This window comes from Vespa crabro, chromosome 11 (assembly GCF_910589235.1).
Source record: "Vespa crabro chromosome 11, iyVesCrab1.2, whole genome shotgun sequence".
Lineage (NCBI taxonomy): Eukaryota > Metazoa > Arthropoda > Insecta > Hymenoptera > Vespidae > Vespa > Vespa crabro.
The window spans coordinates 4,578,292-4,598,099 of NC_060965.1; the positions used below are offsets into that span (position 1 = coordinate 4,578,292).

General features: G+C 30.8%; 2 protein-coding genes across 2 annotated transcripts in view; both read left to right on the forward strand.

Annotated features, from left to right (window-relative positions):
* The window catches only part of LOC124428185 (radial spoke head protein 9 homolog), a 56,114-nt gene extending 37,089 nt beyond the window's left edge, over positions 1–19,025 (forward strand). The window contains exon 5 of the mRNA XM_046971969.1: positions 18,917–19,025. Within this exon, the coding sequence (XP_046827925.1) occupies positions 18,917–18,931 (15 nt within the window). The 3' untranslated portion in view covers positions 18,932–19,025. The remainder of the gene's footprint in view (positions 1–18,916) is intronic.
* LOC124428188 (mucin-17) overlaps positions 18,933–19,808 on the forward strand; it is a 37,997-nt gene continuing 37,121 nt past the window's right edge. Inside the window, exon 1 of the mRNA XM_046971972.1 lies at positions 18,933–19,308. Coding sequence (XP_046827928.1) covers positions 19,075–19,308 — 234 coding nt within the window. The 5' untranslated portion in view covers positions 18,933–19,074. The remainder of the gene's footprint in view (positions 19,309–19,808) is intronic.

Consider the following 19,808-nt stretch of genomic DNA (forward strand, 5'->3'; position numbering starts at 1 on the left):
CTTCTTTTCTCTCTCTCTCTCTCTCTCTCTCTCTCTCTCTCTCTCTCTCTCTCTTATTTATTCATACTTTTTGTTATATATATATACAATGATTTTCTGTTCGTTAAACACGTCGTACCATTTACGTTATTAATTTTTTTTAATTGAAATGATCTTCTCAGTATTGTTTAATTGTCTCACGTTCCAGAGGAACATTATTTATAACTTCCCCGAGGTTATTCTCATTATCTAATAATCTAATTTATTTATTCATACAAAACAATGATTTTGTTTTTGAATATATCGAACGGATTTGTTTATTTAATTTTTTTCATTCGCAATCTATCGATGAAGTATGTCAAAGTAATAGATAATACGAGTACGAAGAAGCGACAAGATCGATCGGATCGATCGATCGATCCGACGAGTCTTCTTCGATAAATTTGATCCATCGATTCTAGTTAGTGATATTTTTAACCGATCAATGTCCATTTACAATAAATAACGATCGATGTATATTGTGTCGATCATTATCATTCTTAAGTTCAATAACATCGATCCACGTGTAATAGAAACGTAAAGGGAAAAAGATGAAGGAGGAAAAAAGAAAAAGAAATAAAAAAAAAAAAAAAAAGGGAGAATATATAAAAGAGAGAGAGAAAGGGAGATCAAAGAAATCGGTGCTAGATCATCGTACGTTTTATTCTTTTCCTTCTTCGTCGTATTCGTATTCTCTTCTTCTTCGTTTCTCACGTTCCATCGCGACTCACGCACGTGCCTCGCATGAAAGAGAAGCGCAAAGAATTTCGTTTGGATGCTCGTTGCACAAGACTAATCGTTTCTCCTTGCACTTTCGAATGAATCTCCCGTTAATAACTATACGTCACGTGGTTATTTCGAAATTATCGTAATTTTTAAAGAAAGAAGAAGAAGAAAAAAAAAAAGTAAGATAAGAAAAGAAAAGTCCGTGTGAAAATTAATTAATAAAAATTAATTGCGAGTTGCATCAACGGCTAGATGAAGATTAATTGTTAATTATTAAATTAATTTTTAACCATTTTTCGTTCTTACGTGCACGTCATTATTTTTTTTTTTTTTTTTTTTTTTTTTTTTTTTTTTTATTTAGTAAAATTAGCGAGTTATTTATTTTGTAATATTATTCTTTTTTTTTTTTATTGATAGTGATTTATCAATTAATTTTATCGATTTTATTATATGATTCATACGATATATTTTATTTATTTATTTATTTATTTATTTAGATTATAATTTATTATAATTTAAATTTTTTTCCAAAAAATCAATAGAACAATAGAACTTTTATGTTTATCTTATTTTGCCGTTAATTTGTTTTCTTATATAAAAATATAAGAATCGTTGTTCGTTCTGATGAACTAAAAAAAAAAAAAAAAAGACAAAAAAAATGAACAAGTTCACGAACAAGTATAATTTATATCGCGTAAGATCGTATATAATTCCGCACCATAGAGAGACATCATTATTTGTTTCGTATCTTAGAAATCGTAAATATTATATAGTTAGAAAGTAAAGTAAGGAAAGTTTTACGAACTCTTAGACGTTCGCTTTTAAAATAATAGTTTTCTTCTGTTCGTTTAAAGATTTTAAGATCGTATTGATCGACCTCATTGTTCGTTTCTTAGAAATTCTTTTTTTCTTTTTCCATTTCCTTTGATAAAAATATCAAGAGTTAGTTATATCTTAATCCTCTATTGAAAATAAAATACGATATGTCTTTCTCTTTTAAAAGTATTATCTCTTCTTCTTCTTTTTTCTTTTTTTCTTTTTTTTTTTTTTTTTCTATAAGATCTAATCTTATTCGAAAATTAATATTTGTTAAATATAAAAAAAGTTACAGTAGTAATTATATATATGTAAAATAATGTAAATCCATATGTAAGTCATACAACTAACGTGCATATAGTATAAGTTATATCAATATAATTATATTATATTAAATTACACGTAAAACATGATATATTTTTAGAAGAAAAAAAAACAACAACAACAATAATAATAATAATAAATTAAACGAGAGCGTTAAGCTCTCTCTATTATCTCGTTCTAAAACTTTGTTATCTAGTATCGACCAACTTACAACAACAAAAAACAAAACTCTTCTTTTTTTTTCCGAAAAAGTAAACAAATAAATATATAAATCAGCACATAGGTTAGCGAAAATTCACGGTAAAGTGGATTCGCAGTTTCCTATGCTCCGTAAGTCGATGCATTGAGTGCAACGAGCGTGAATGTGTGCGAACATTCAAAAAGTGTACTACCATATATTTGATAGAGAGAAAGAGAAAGAGAAAGAGAGAAAAAGAGAAAAAGAGAGAGAACCATAGAACATCCTTTTGCCCTCTCTCGTCAACGAAAATAATTTCGGGCGCCAGCCGTCCACAGTTCCGACGGATGCGAGAGGGTTTATAGTTGTATGTTTGTGCCTTCCTACTGATGAACTTTTATTCGGAAGTAGCAAGTTTAAACATATTAAAATGGCGGCTCTCGTACGTCGTTGCCGGTCTCTTTCTCTCTCTCTCTCTCTCTCTCTCTGTCAATATATATATCTTTCTTTTTCTCTCTTATATCTACCATATAATTCGTCGTCGTACATTTTATAAGCCTGACCGGAACCGGCGAACGGATAATACGATATTGGACGTTATTACTGCTTTGAAGTTCCGTGGGCTTTCGTTTCTCTCATAGGGTACACGACGGCCAAAATTTAAAGACCGGAAAAGAAAGATGGCCGACATCTTCCTGTTCGACATCTCTTATATACGTATTACATCTAAGTAACATTACGAGTCGTTTATTTTTGTGGAGAAAAATCCAACGATTTTCTTTTCTTTCTCTTTAAAAAAAAAATACTTTTATTTATTTTTCTTTTTTTCTTAAAAAAAAAATATATATATATATATATATTTGTTGCTTGAACGATTTAATGGATTAATTGGAGAACAAAAGATATAAAAATTTACAATGTTTTATATGTATATATATACATATGTATGTATATGTATGTGTATGTGTATATATACGATTATAGATTCCCGATATATACTACATCGGTGCACAAGCATACTTCGTTTCCAATGACTAAGGTGGAGCTTCCGTTTCCGGTAATGAACGTGCCGTATAAGAGAATCTGCCCTGTCTATTATAATACTAGTTATATTTTCTACATGTTCATTAACTCATTGTTACTCATTTTTTCATCTAATGGAAAAAGAAAAGAGAATCTTCGTTTTCTATTTGAAATTATAGAAGATATATATGATCTGTATTAAAAGGTCGGTATTATTTTCTATTCTAATTATGTTGTTCGAAATGTGAAACGGGGTGCCGATATGATTTCTTCCTGAGATTTATCGTAATTATGTTTTTCCTAACATTTTCTTTTTTCTTTTTTTCTTTTTTTCTTTTTTTCCTTTTCTTTTTTATTCCATTTTATGTAATAATAATATCAGAGCGAACTGATACATAAATTATGTCACTAAAATTTTCATTTATTTTATCTAAATAAATATTAATATTTTCTCTTGAAAATTTTGAGATTAGTCATTTACTCATACTATTGCATGAGCCAATCAAAATATTATAATATTGTCGTTTATTTAGATAAATAATTGTTATTATATTTAGATATAAATAAACAAAAATTGAAATATTACTTATCGATCAATCCAATAACTATATATCATTGATTTTAATATCTTATATAATATATTATATAATATATTAAACATTGAAAATAATTTTTTACGAATCAATTCAATATTATATCACTTATCTTTTATAATATTTAATTATTATTTGTTTAATTGATTACAAAATTATGACATGTAATTAATCGACATAACAAATACGATATCGTTATCGATCATTTCTTATAAATGATCCTCCCCCTTTTCTCATTCCTCACCTCTCTCTCCGCCCCCCTCCCGCCCTTTTCCCAACCATAGCTTCTCTCTATCGAAAGAAAACGAACTTAAAATGCACTCACGAACATGGAGTGCACAAACAGATAGATTCATTTCCGGTACGTATGACAAATCTGCGAAAGTGATCCAATTCAAAACAAGATAATATTGTTCGCGATAGGGCTTATAAATTCCAAATGGATTACACATTCGAAATTCTTTTATTCGTGTATAACATTGATGTGCGTATACATGAATATACATACATATACATATACATATACATATATATGTATGTCAGTCAGATGAGAGAGTCGATATCTAGAGATATAAATATTCGTTGATTTCATTCTTTAATTCGATTACAAAGAGTATCATTCAATGGAATCGATATGTTTGTTGCAATGTGAATTTTCAAACGATGCGTTGGCTACCACGAATGCTCTCTCTCTTTCCCTCTTTCTCTTTCTCTTTCTCTTTCTCTTTCTCTCTATCGAAAGATAAAGTTCTTACCGATATATACGATCCCTGTATTATAGTCTTCTTATAACTTCTACTTTGATGTCTATCGATATATAATACCGAGCATGGATTACGATCTATATATCGGGTACACCTGAACTTATTTTACTATAAATGGATATATATATAAGAATAGAATGGATTTGATTTGAGAATGCTAATGTTTTTCAATCTATATACAGTTTTATTTATCGTGGCTTTTCTATACTATGAATAAGAATATATATATATATATATATATATATATATATATATATATATAATCTTATAATGTGTATATAACTATTTTTTTTTCTTTTCTTAAGGAAAAAAAAAGAATAAGAAAAATAAAAAGTAAGCTAAAATAATACAGCTAAAAAATAGTGTGACATTTTGACGAAATTTGAAAAGTTATTTGACGCATGTATAAAATTTAGAAGAAATGAGATAATAGTAACGATAATAAACACAATTTTTTTTCTTTTTTCTTTTTTTTTTTTTTTATCTGATCCCTTTTTAGTTCAAACAATTTTATGAATAATATTTGTAAGATGAAGCGGGACGAAACAAGTACAGAAATATTTATAAAAAAAAAAAAAAAAAAACCAATTGCATGTGCACGTACACGTGCATTCTGTAAGATGTATTTGCAAAAAAGAAAAAAAATTCGAGGGACATTACGAAAATTCGTAGTGAAAGTTATTATTTATTGGATTTAGAAAGAGAAAAAAAAATATATATATATATATATATATTCTAATATTTCTTATAGACACGTTGTAATGTATTTTTCACACCGGAAGTTATCGAAGGTTATATACTTCGAAGGATACGAACGAACCAAGACGAGGAGACAATCTCTCCTTTCGCCTTTGCCCGCTCCGATGTGTAGTGACTAATGCGAGAGAACCGACCGCGACCGCGAACGAGAGGAATGCACCGAAGTTAGGTAACATCTCGCACGCTTCGAATTTCTTTACTATGGTGTCTCATCTCTCTTTCTCTATCCTTCGTCCCTTTTACTTTCCCCCCCTCTCTCTCTCTCTCTCTATCTCTCTTCGCTTTTTTTTTGGACTTTTTAAGTAACCCTCCAACATTCCATCGACAATATTTCTTTTTGCAAATAAATAAGAGATTACGAAACAATGACAATTTAAATTTTTTGTTAACTCTAATTATGTTAAATAAAAAAAAAAGATCAGTTTTGTTCATTAAAAAAAAAAAGAAAAAAAAAAAAAGAAAAAAAAAATAATAATAACACTCATTAGTTAAAAAGATTGGATTCTCATCGTTTCCCTTCGTCCTGTTCGAAGAAAATATATTAAAGATTAAGCATTGGTAGTTTCTTACGATGGAATATTAGTAAAAACTTCATCGAAGAAATTGATAATAATAAAATGAAAAAAGGAAAAAACGAAGGAAAATAATAATGAGGTTATTAGTGACACACCGTACTCGAAGTATACGGCCCTGAGAGGCGTCTCTCTTCCCCCCCCACTCTCTATCCCTCGCTCTCGCCCTCGCGGATACCTCATTCTTTCTCCATCCGTGGAGCGACGCATATGTCTCTCGATAACCGCTTTTTTATCCTTCTTTTTCACTTATAACAAAGAGAGAGAGAGAGAGAGAGAGAGAGAGAGAGAGAGAGAGAGAGAGAGAGAGAAAATGAGAATGAGAGTATTAAACAAATCGATCTACGTAAAATAAAAAATGATTTGAATATATTTCATCAATTAAAACGTGTACATGATTTATTGAGGAGACTAAAGTAAAGAGGAGGAAAAAAAACGAACAAATTAAAAGGAAAAAGACGAAACACTTCTCTTCGTAAAAAGTTTCGCAGAAAAAAAAAAAAAGAAAAAAAAAACGCGAGGAAAAATGAAAACGCAAAATAAAATGCGAGGAGAAACAAAAACAGAGATAAATAGATAAAAGGTGATAGTACGGTGACACGAAACGAAATACGAAAGTGCAGTAAGTGAACGAACGACGTACATGCAACGCACCGCACAGCGCCGTACTGCACCGCACCGCACCGCACCATACCACACCACACCGCACCGTCGAGTTCGCTAGACGAACAGACCTAGGGACGCCGGCCGCTCCTTCCCTTTCCCCTCTCCCTTTATCTCCTATATCCCCACTACTTTACTCCTCTCTATCCCCACTCCTTTACTCCTCTCTATCCCCACCAATCTTCAGCGGCCTTTTCACTAGTCCACCTCGGTAGTCGGTCGCGCGTTACCGAGTAGAGTGGATGAGTTCGCGAACGCGCTCCCGCTAAGAAGGCCAAGTTTTTTTCTCATACCGTGAGAATCCGCACACGTTTACGATTTCTTTTTTTAACTTTCTTTGTATATTAATAATTTACACGCATAAAGTTATACGTATATAAGAATATATATATATATACACATACTTGCATACATACATAATTGCATATATATATATGTATATGTATATATATGTATATGGATATATAATTATTGTGGGAAATAATATCGTCGAGTTTTAGTAACGAAAAGTCGACGCCCCGTGTCTTCTACTTCATCATTATCATCATCATCATCGTCGTCGTCGTCGTCGTCGTCGTCGTTGTCGTCGTCGTTTCGATCATCGATACGTTACAATTTCATTTTTGCGACGTTCACGTCGTAGTGAAAACAAAACAAAAAAAATTAACCACAAAATAACTTTGGAGTTCGTGCTGATTCAGTGTATAGCGTTCGTTTTTTTTGGAGGAGAGGAAAGGAAAGAAAAGAAAAGAAAAAATAAATCGTTCTCTTCCTTCGAAGATTCTTAAGTCTTATTAAGGACCTTCAAATTTGGGAGAAGTCATTTTAAGTACGATCAACGATTTTCGAGGTAAGTAAAAAAAAAAGAAAGGAATTGAGTTTGGTTTGAGGTGTTACGTCAGAAAAATTATTCAGCTTACGTTCCTAGTTTTTTCTTTTTTACTTTTTAATTTTTTTTTTTTTTTTTTTTTTAATTTTTTTTTTCTTTTTTCTTCCTTAGGAGTGATAATGTACTCGTATTAGAAATGGGTTTTCTTTTTTTTCTTTTGTATGTGTGTGTGTTTTTTTTCTTTCTTTCCTTTTTTTTTCGAATAAAAATTTTAAAGTTCAGCGATCTCGACGAGCAAGACGGTGCACCTCGCGCCATTTTGAAAATGGGTAGCGCAGCGATCGATATAGCGGACTGCGCGCGGGACCGCGAGCTTTTTCATCGAGCTCCGGAGCTTACCCTTCTTTCTCTTCTCTTTTTCTAATCGTCTAAAAACGATTCTCCTTCTCTCTCTTTTTCTCTCCGTCTTTCTCTCCTTTGTCTCCTTTCTTTTCTTTTTTTCTTCCTCTTTTTTCTTTCCTTTCCTCTTCTCTCTTTCCTTTCCTTTCTTCTTCTCTTTTTTCTTTCCTTTCCTCTTCTCTTTTTTCTTTCCTTTCCTCTTCTCTTTTTTCATTTTTTATTTTTATTTATTTACTTATATATTTACTTATTTATTTTTTATTTTTTTTTTTTTAATAATTTTTTTTAACTCCTTCATCGAGATTGATTTTCTTTCGAACGAGATAAGTACGAACGTTTTCTCATTGGTCGAAATTTATCCTTCGAAATATGCTCGTTAGGGTGCAAGTCGGTTACGCCATCTTGATTTCTGTCTCTCTCTCTCTCTCTCTCTCTCTCTCTCTCTCTCTCTCTCGCTCTCTCTTTCTTTCTTTTTCCTTTTATGGTATATGGTTCAACCACCACGTTCCCTGGACCTCAACCGTCGTTCGGTCTCATGAAAAAGGAACTGAAACGGGATTCGTTCGATCACTTTTAAATCGATCGGTCTTTATTTTATTTCTTTTTTCTTTTTTTTTTCTTTTTTCTTTTCTTTTTTCTTTTCTTTCTTTCTTTCTTTCTTTCTTTCTTTTTAAACGGGTCGATGGGGGAAAGAAAAAGAGAATTAATGTTTGCGGAATATTATCTCGCATTGTGATCATGAGAAATGGAAAATGATATAAATAAAATAAATTAAATAATATTTCCCATTCGATCGTAAATATTAAAAAATTCCATTGATAAAATTACAATCGATTATTCCATTAGAAGAAAAGAAAAGAAAAAAAAATAGCAAGAAAGGAAAGAAAGAAAAAATCTATTTGTTTTTCTTTTTCTTCTTTGTTCCCTTTTCTTCTTTGTTTTTTTTTCTTCATTCTTTTACGTTAAAAAAAAAAAAAAAAAAAAAAAAAAAAAAAAGACGCTATACTCAATTTGTCCTACGAATATTATAATACGATCCATTTAAAAAGTGAAAATAATTATAAAAGAATAATTAGATGCTCGATACGGAGATGATGTATTAATCCAATCCAAAGAGATGAATGAAAATGTATAACGAAAAATAACACAAACCATTTATAGTTTGATATGATGGGGGGTTGTTACCAAGGTAAAGATTATAAATCCATGGTTTGAAATATGCAAACTATCTTTGTGCTTTCGTTCTGTACCATTCTAAAGAGGGGAAAAAAAATAAAAAAAAAGAAGAAGAAGAAGATGAAGCGGTAGAAGGTTCGGTTGGTTGAACGAGAGCTCATAGCATGGCTACAGCAAGCTTGCTAACCTTCTGCTTGACTACCTACCTACCCACCCTACCCAGCCTTCTACCTACCAACCTACCAACCTATCTACCAACCTACCTACCTACCTACCTACCTATCTTACCGTTCTCTCTCTCTCTCTCTCTCTCTCTCTCTCTCTCTCTCTCTCTCTCTCTCTCTCCTTTTATTTCTTATTTGTTCCGATTTTGCATAGCAGTCTTCTCTACCTGCCGTGCATTTAAAAACGTTTGGTCAAGACTTCTACGGAAGCAATTGTTGTGTTCAAGCGAGGAGAAAGCCTTCTCTGCTCGATGAAAATTCCTTTGCTTGGTCAGACCAACCAACCAACCAACCAAACGATCGACCAACGTTCACAATCTTTTTTCTTTCTTCTCTAATAATTCGAAAATCTTTTTATCCTCTTTTTTTCTATACTTATTTATTTATATACAATATATATATATATATATATATATATATATATATATATATATTGTCCTTTTTTTTCCTACCTTTTCAATTGAGAATTGACATTTACGTTGAAAAAAATTTTTCCTTCGGCTTTAAATCGTTTTGAAACAACACTTAAATACGTATATATATCTCCCCTCTTTCTCTTTCTCTCTCTCTCTTTCTCTCTCTCTCTCTCTATATATATATATATATATATATATATATATATATATATCTCTTTCTTTTCCAATCTGAAAGATTTCTATCTACTTCGTTTAGAGAAAACTTTCCATTGTCTTACAATAGGAGAGTGGGATTTCTAGAAATATTCTAGGAAAAAAAAAAAATTTTTTTTTTTTTACGCTTTCGTCGATACGATTTAAACGTTGAACACATATATTTCAGTGTGTATGCAGTAAAACAATCTACGATTAGATTACCTCCATAAACTTCCCCACGACGCGGTAATCACGGTTCTTTGAAAATGGTCTATGCTTTGAATTGTTAGGATAGAGATAATCGACGTTCTCGATCTGTTTTTTATTTCCTCGCAATTGTGACGGAAAGAAATTGTTAAGAAAAAATAAAAAAGAGAGAGAGATATATACGAAAAATGAATCCATCTTGAAATTACATCATACAATTCTATTTTGTTAAAAAAGAAAAAAAAATCATTTCAAATTTCTTGTTACATTGAGATTTCCTCTCTCTCTCTCTCTCTCTCTCTCTCTCTCTCTCTCTCTCTCTCTCTCTCTCTCTCTCTCTTTCTTCGACAATCCAAGAAAACAAAAACAAATAAAAAGAAGATAATAAATCGATAAGATTATCGTTAATCTTCTGTGACGCCATTTATTTTCGTGTTAAAATAAATAAAAAGAAAAAAATAAATAAATAAATATATAATACGTATATAATACGAAAGTTATGATAAGGAAAACTATGATTATATCATGCATTGAAAAGAAATTTTTTGACGAATAAGAAATAAGATAAAGTAGGCCCCAATACCAGTCCAATCTCTTCTTTTAAGAGAAAAAAAAAACAAAAAGAAAAGATACAAATATCTTTATATACATACATACCTTAGTCTTCGAAGTTAAGTGACATTATATGGAGGATTAAAAAAAAAAGAAGTGTTCGCCAAACTCGTTCCACCTTCCCTTTCTTTCTTTCTTTCTTTCTTTCTTTCTTTTTTCTTCTTGTTTTTTTCTTTTATTCTTACTTGATACCGCATGAGCAGGTGAAAAATCGTATCGCCATAGTGGCTAATTTAAACGCATAAATTCGGGCATCGGCGTGGTCCAGGTAAACGCGTAAGCGCGCAGCCTCCGCGCCAGCCGTTCGATTTTGCTTGCACCTGCGGGAGAACGTCGAGTGAGAGGGGGGGAGAGGAGAGAGAGAGAGAGGAGTGCCGAGTGTCTCGCACTCGGTCGATCGGGCCTCTCCTCTCAACGATTCGCGATTCGTCTCCCCTCGGCCCTCTTCGTCTCGCTTAAAGTGCGTGGTGCCTTTTCTCCTCCCTCTCCTCTCTTTCCTCTCATCTTTTCTTCTCTCTTTTCCTCTCCTCTCTTCTTTTCTCCTTTTCTCTTCTTTTGCACTCTCTCTCCTCTCTCTCACTCTCTTTCTCCTCTCCTCTCTCTTTCGGTCTCTGTCTCTGTCTCTCTTGTATGGTCGCGATCGCAAGCAACCAGTTTCAGCCTCGACGCAGCCTCGGCGCTCGCGCGATAACGGGTCGTTAACTTACCCACATCTGCCTTTCTCTCGACGTTTACCAACGCTTTGAGAACCTTCCTTTCTTTCGACGAACGAAGACGCACGAGAGATATAGATGCTACTACTCTTCTTTTTGACGTCATAATCTCCATACCTTATAGGTCCATTCTTGGGCGATTTCGCAGATCCAACGATCGTTTTTCTCGAAATAGTTTCTAACGAGTATGACTGATCTTGGAACTTTATAGAATCATATCATGAAAAAAAGGAAGGAAGGAAAGAGAAAAAAGAAGAAAAGAATTGTAAGAAAAGACGTCGACGTTCGTCATTTATTTTTTAACTTATTACCTTATTAAATATATGAGGAGGGGGAAAAATTGATAATGATGATAATAAAAATGAAAGATTGATAAATGTTTAACAGTGTTATTATAGTTATTATGGATTCAATATTATTCCATTTATTATCCTAATTTAATGATATATATATATATATATATATATATATATTATATTTAACTAAACCGGAAGTTTTATTTTAAATTGAAAACAATGATGTCATAAGTGCAAAGGGTTAACATCTGGATATTGTTATTATTTGATTCATCCCCCTCTCTGTTATATAAATACATTATTTCTCTTTCTATTATATATACTCATTTTCTTTTTCATCTCTCTTCTTTTCCCTTATATTATGTTTCTCTCTCATTCTTTCTTACTCTTTCTCTTTTTATCTTATTCTTATATTGTACCAACACATCGTCGTCTCGAAAGAAGCTTTCCTTTTTCGTTCATCGTTTACTCGAGTCTTTAATTCAAACTTCTTCTCTCCTTTCCCTTTTCCTCTCCTTACCATTCCTTTCCTTTTCTCTCCTCTTGTTTCCTCTCCTCTCCTCTCCTCTCCTCTCCTCGTCTTCTTTTCCTCTTTCAACGGCAAGCTTCGTGTTTACACGAGCTTGAAGGGTGCATGCGCCACTACGTAGCCAGGAATAATCCCTTATAGCGTTCCATACGTTGTACGTTATACGTTTTGTTCATCCCCCGCTCTCTCTCTCTGCATCTCTCTCTCTCTCTCTCTCTCTCTCTCTCTGTCTCTGTCTCTCTTTACTTCGTTTCCCGTACGACGATTTTCCCGTCTCGACTTCGTCGAAGCGCGAGCGCACGTGCGCTTCAATCCGCATCTGCTCGCGCATGCGAGACACGCGTCGTTCGTATACAGGCCATCGAACGCACTCAGGGTTGGGGTGTTTCTATTCCGTTAACCCCTCATTTTCTTGACATTTCGAAATTCTAACTGATACTTCATTTAAAAAGAGAATATATATCTATGTAATGTATGCATGTATGTACGTATGTATGTACGTATGTATGTATATATGTATGTATGTTGACGTTAAAACGATTATTATCTTTGGAAGAATTTAGGATAAATGGAACGAAGGTCAATTCTTTTTATTTCATCAATCAATATTTTAATTAATTGACAATAATTATTTTATAAAGTAATATATTAATCAATATATTTATATACATATATATATATATTTTTTTAGTTGGTGTAATGAAATTAGAGATGTCTGGATTATTGTTTGTATTGATCAATTGCTTTTATTGATCGTTTATATTACGTATTCATATTTCATTATAAATAACGATCGCATTCATTATGTAATATTTGACTAAATATTTAAAAATATTTATCGAATAAATAGCATCTCGAAAAAGAGAAAACGTTTCATCTTCGTCTCTTGATAAAACTCATCAATTATTATATATATTTATCTTAGTTTTACTTTTATATTCTTATTTTGCTCTTCCTTTTTTTCCCTTTTTTTTCCTTCTTATAATAAAAATACGAAAAGTTAGAAAATGATGGGGACGAAAGTTTCTCTCTTTTTTTTCTTTTTCTTTTTTTTTTGTTTTATTCTTTTTTATACGTGATTGATATCCGATTAAATTTTGATTTAATTTTTTTATTTCTTCGCTTAGTTTTTTTTTTATTTCCTTTTTTTTCTATTATTATTATTATTATTATTATTATTATTATTATTATTATTATTATTATTATTATTATTATTATTATTATTATTATTATTATTACAATTTCATTAGAAATTTGTTGAAAATATTTGCACTGATTAAAAAACATGTGTATATATATATATATATATATATATATATATATATATATATATATATATTGTGTGTATATATATTTTATATAAATTAATGAAAGGAGGAAATCTATTCGAATCTTTATGTCTGTGTATGTGTATGTGTATGTATATGTGTTGTATCACGTCCACCTACTACCTCCGGTGTTTCTATATTAAGCATCAGGAAGGGTTTCGACAAATGTTTATGTTATTCCATCATGTTCCTCTTGGAGCACGCATATGGTCTGTTCAAGCCCAGTCCCTTCTCCTTTTTCTTCATCTTCTACTTCTTCTCTTCTTCTTCTACTTCTTCTACTTCTTCTTCTTTTTCGCTGCAATGTGTTGAGCGATAAAAAATAACTCCTTCCGTAGGCCTAAGCACGAGGAAGCTCGTTTAGATGTCTAAGTCAAAAAAAAAAGTCGTTTTAAGCTCGTGGGAAGAAAAGAAATAGTCATTAATCGTTTCATAAAGAAGCATGTATCTATCCGTGCGCGCGCGTGTGTGTATGTGTGTGTGTTATTGCTCTCAAATCTTATTAAATTTATACGAATCCTGACGAGTTTTATTACGAATCTTAAAATATATATATATATATTTTTTTTTTTTTTTACTTTTTTGATTGATGTAATACAGAAGTGAAAAATTGATTAATAATTGTTTTAATTATTACAAAAAAATAATAATAATAATAATTAAAAAAAGTATGTTACAGTAAATACTTTTAATTATCGATGAGATCGAAATTATAATATTCCATTGAGTTCATAACCATTAATAGAACGGTACGCCAAATTGGATTGATAATCAAGACCTTTAATTATTGCGGAAGTAATTAAAAAAGAAAGAAGACAAAAGAGAGAGAGAGAGAGAGAGAGAGAGAGAGAGAGAGAGAGAGAGAAGAGAAGAAAAAAAGAAGAGATAGTAAAAAGGAATAAAAAAAAGATATTTATATTTATCAACGACACAATCAAAGTTGATCTAATGTTCTTATTAGAGCTAACGTAAAAAAAAAGAGAGAGAAAGAGAAAAGAGAGAGAGAGAGAGAGAGAGAGAGAGAGAGAGAAAAGAAAAGAAACTAGATAATAAAGAAAATAATTCCATTCACATAAGCGGCAAATAGAAACGATAATAATTCCACTTCCCAGCTGACTAATCACTTACCTAAACATTTTATACTCCGTCATTGACAAAGAACTGTTGACTGTGTCTCTATGAACGAAGTTAAAAGAGACTAGAGAAAGATTTCTTTTTGTTAGATCCTCTGAATGGATTAATAAGTACATTCAGAGTTCACCGGAACGTTCTTTTCGTCGACGTCGACGTCATCGTCATCGTCGTCGTCTTCGTCGTCGTCGTCGAACGTTTATTAAAAGCTTTATAACAGTGTTGAGACTGGTGTCAGAGTCACGCAAAGAGAGTTCTTCTTTTTCTTCTTCTTTCTTGTGTCGTGAGAACCAGTAATACATCCCTGTGTTAGTTTGTACGCGTGTGTATGCATATGCATAACGATAATGCAAGTACCGGCTGATACTAACGAGGAAACGTCGCTGACAATTACCGTGTATAACTCCGTTATATTCGGTAATGTGTGTGTGTGTGTGTGTGTATGAGTGTACACCATAAAGTTGTAATTCCAAGTCTTTATAGAGGGATTAATATATAATATTTCAAAGATATCTATAATATTTCATTCTGTTTCTATCATAGATCCAATGTTATTCTATCTATCGTACATCGCAGAAAATTTATTCCAATTAATATGTAAAAATAATTTTAATCGTCTATATTTCAACGTGAATCGTAGTATATGTGTATCTGTATATTTTTTTTTATTTTTTTATTTTTTTTTTCAGTATTAATTAACGTTTCATATAATTAAAAAAAAGATTGTATTTATTTATATATACATGTTGTATAATTGTTTGTAGTATAAAGTTTTTTTTTCCTCTAATACGAAAACAAATTTGAATTTTATAGAATTGAATATTTTGCGAACAATCGTTACATAGGAAAAAAAGTCTATGCTGATTATTGTTGTTGTTGTTGTTGTTATTATTAATTATTATTATTTTGATTATTATTAAAAAAAAGATCTTGTCAAACTGAGAAATAAGTACGATACATTTTATTAAAAATAGATGACATAAGAAATTGCATTATTTACAGAGATAAATTCTTTCATTGAATCGTCTTGGGTTTATCAATGAAGCATTTATTGTAGGATTATTGTAGGATTCCGTGTATTTACATACATGTATGCTATGTTAATGACGTGTCGAATAAAAACGTGATCGAGAGAACACACGTGTCGACAGCCAACATTATATACACATGTATATATGTATATGTACGTAGTGACTAATATCTTCCTCTCGGAAATACGATTAAGTTCTCAGCACGTTAAAAAAAAAAAAAGAAAGATATAAGAAAATTTTTATCCCGAAAAACTCACCGTGATTGATAGTTTATTTTTTCGTTACATTTTCTTAATAATTCATACTCGTAAAAGTCTTTTTTTTTCTTCTCCTTTTTCTTTTTTTAATTTTACTTCAATAATATATATTTAATCGTAAACATTTGAACGTTTAATTGTAAAAGTATGCAGGGACATGCTTCGATATTATATGTTCAAATTGAAAAAATTGTTGTGAATTAATTAGTTAAAAAAAAGAAAAAAAAAAAAAAGAAAAAGAAAGAAATTTATATATTGACTTTCAAATTCAATCCCAAAAATAAATATATAACTCATACGCTCGTTTCGTTGTATGAATTATCTCATAAACTATTTCATGAGTTACAAAAGAGGGGAAATGGGGTGATGGACAAGTGGGGGAGGGAAAGAAAGAATAGAAAATCAAGAATAATCGTTCACTTTACAAAAGTCACTCTGTGTAACAGTAGTTCGAATCGATATTTCACTCACTCTATTACAATGAGAGAATGTATGTTCTCTTTGTATGTTTCTTTTTGAAAAGAGAATGTCGGTCTAGGAACACATTAGTCATCGAGTAGTTCTAACATTGTCGACTAGTTAAACGTGCGTGAGAGAGACAGAGAGAGAGAGAGAGAGAGAGAGAGAGAGAGAGAAAGAGAGAGAGAAAGAAACGTGTGGTTTAAAAAACGCGCCAAAAACGAAACGTCAATTTTTTACCGTTTATCTTTCTCGAACAATGAATCTTCTTCTTCTTCATGTATGAGAGAGAAATAAGTAAATATTCTGAAGCAATTTTCTAAGCAAATATATCTGTACCGTTAACTAACCCATACGTCGTTTTAACGGAATCACATTGCGATCCTACGTAAGACGTACACATATGTTGGTTAATTAACAATGCGGTTTGTTGAACGTAGAAGTCCTATTTATTTTCATATTTTATCTTTCCTATTGTTATTTTCATTCTCATATAAGACGTATAATATTTTCGTTATAAGATCTTCTTAATTGATATAAATTATTAGATTCGTCTAAATATTTTGTCTGTATTGAAAAGAATATATAATAATAATAATAATAATAATAATAATAATAATAATAATAATATTTATATATATATGTTGTATTACAACGTTGTACATATATAATGTTATATTTCTAATATTATTTTTATTATCTCTATTTATTTCTAAATTCAACAAGTTCGCAAAGAGTTCTACTGTAGCATATTACATATACATATACATATATATATATATATATATATATATCGGTGAATCAAAAGTTACCAAGTGATTTTTAAAAATTAATTAATTAGACGTATTTCAGACATTTTAAGGTAATTTATTTTGCAGATTTTTTATCTACAAGGGTATTTTTTTTTCTTTTTAAATATGATTATATCATGAGTATGTATATATATATATATATATATATATATATATATATATATATATATATATATATATATATATATGATTCGATACGCTTGTACCTGTGCCGTGTATTTATAATTCGTAACATCTGCGCAAGATAAATCATGCGAAAAATCGGTGTATCCGAAATTATCCGATAAAATAATCGATTCGCATAATTCTTTTCGAAGCGTGATTTCAATGAGAGTAGATTACGTGATCTCACCTGCTGTCTTACCTCAACTTTACGATCTTGATTAATGCAAAATTCTTATCGAGATATTATGTAAAAATATGAAAAGAGAAAGAGAGAAGTGTCGTTCCAAAAAAAAAGAGAAAAACGATTGTGAATGCAAATGAGAAAGAGAGAGAGAGAGAGAGAGAGAGAGAGAGAGAGAGAGAGAGAGAGAGAGAGAGAGAGAATGTCGCTCGAAAAATCGATTGTGAATGCAAATGAAAGAGAGAGGGGGAAGAGAGAGAGAGAGAGAGAGATAAACCGTAAGAAAGCTATGCGTTCTCTTTGAAATTCACTCGACGAAAAGGATTTGCACGTGGAGAACGTTTACGAGCGGTTGTAACTTCTTCTGGCGCACCTGCAGCTAAATCCGGAGGAGGATCGAAAGTCTCTCTCTTTCTCTCCCTCTTTCTCTCTCCCCCCCCTCTCTTTTTCTTTTTCTCTCTCTCTCTCTCTCGTGAAGAGAAACTTTCGAGAACCGGTGCGTAGAGTATGTAATACGACAGATGGTACTATCGGATTTCAGCTGGTGGTGGTAGTGATGGTGATGGTGATGGTGATGGTGATGGTGATGGTAATGGTAATGGTAATGGTGATGGTCTGATGGTGATGGTCTGATGATGGTGGTATGTTCGCGAAAGCTATGCCTTCGATATAATACAAAGGAATATGTTATTATTAATCTTTCATATAATATTTTATTTTTACTTTTTTCTTTACATATATATATATATATATATATATATATATATATGCTCCAAATATTTGTGTACTTTTTTTATCTTTTTTGTTATATAGAAAAAATTTGTTTACTATAAAATTAATAATCAGATCATTGAAATATATGTATATGTTATGTATATATGTATATATATGTGTGTATGTGTATATTACATGATAATGTTTGTATAAAAAGTGGATTATGTATTTCTATTTTAATCCCTTCATCGATTAACCCTTATCTCGAACGTTCCATACGTTTCAACGAGCAATAAACTGTGTCACAGGGGTGAACGTTCTTCCTTTGAGATATAAGCTAATCGAGTTCAATGCTTTTACTTGTCATACAATATATTATAGTAAACTCGAAAAGAATTTACTATTTAGTATTTTTTAATCCATGTTCTATTGTTTCGCAATTCTTCGAAATTATTTTTATTGTAGTCTTTTATTTATTTATTTACTTATTATTATTATTTTTATTTACAATCGTATTATATCATTATATGTATATATCGATTTTATTATATTATTCATTTTTTATTATATACGATTCATATTTATTTTATTATACGATTTCAATACTTTATTATTATTATTATTATTATTAATTTTATACACGTTATTTATTAATTAATTTTTTTTCTTTTTTTTTTAATTGAACTTTTTCCCATCGCGTAGATATAAAAACATTATTTTTATTCTTGAAAAATTATGTACTAATTTTGTATTGAATTTGAAAAGCCAAATTTGTATTGATTTTTCTTGTTTCTTTTATGTTACAGATCAAAGCTCGGTAAGCGCTTGTGCGCATTTTAGTAAGAGAAATAAAGAAAAAGAGAGAGAGAGAGAGAGAAAGAGAGAGAGAGAGAGAGAGAGAGAGAGAGAGAGAGAAATAAAATCAAGTAGCAAAGCAAAGAGAGAGAGAGATAAAAAAGGAAAGATGGGAGCGAGACAAAGCAAAAGGTCCGTCGATATAACGACGACGCCAAAGAAGGAAGGTATACCAAGCGAAGGTGCCGTTGTAGGTGATGCCGCAACACCAGGTGATGGAAAACTCGAAAGGATCGAAGAAAGTGATGCTAAACCAACGACCAATGGTATTGCTTATCGTACCGACGTTACCGAAGATAAGGACAAAGATAAGGATGAGGCTACTGAGAAGGATAAGGAAAAGGTAAGAGCTTAAAGAACTTTTATTTATTTATTTATTTATTTGTATACCTTCAATAAATATAAAAGTGGCCTAAGAATATTTCTTAATAATAAAAGTTTAGTAAATAATTGAATATATTTATACGTATGTATATTTTTTTGTTGTTATTATTATTATTATTTTTTTTTTGTTATATAAATAAGTAATATGAGATTTTTACACAATTTTTTTTTAATTTTATTTATACTTAGTTGTCTTCGATAATATTTCAATCCTTTTTTTTTTCTCTTTGCCAGTGTATGATTATTTAAATAAATAAATAAAATTGATATACCTTTGCGTCATTACAGTACCGTTCGCAAAAAAAAAGTCAGAGATATTTCAATTTACATAAAAATATAAGAAAATATATATATATATATATGTGTGTGTGTGTATGTGTGTTATACAGATATATATATAGAATTGCTTTCTTTGGGTCATTTTTATAATCGATATATCTAATAGAAAACGAATCAAAC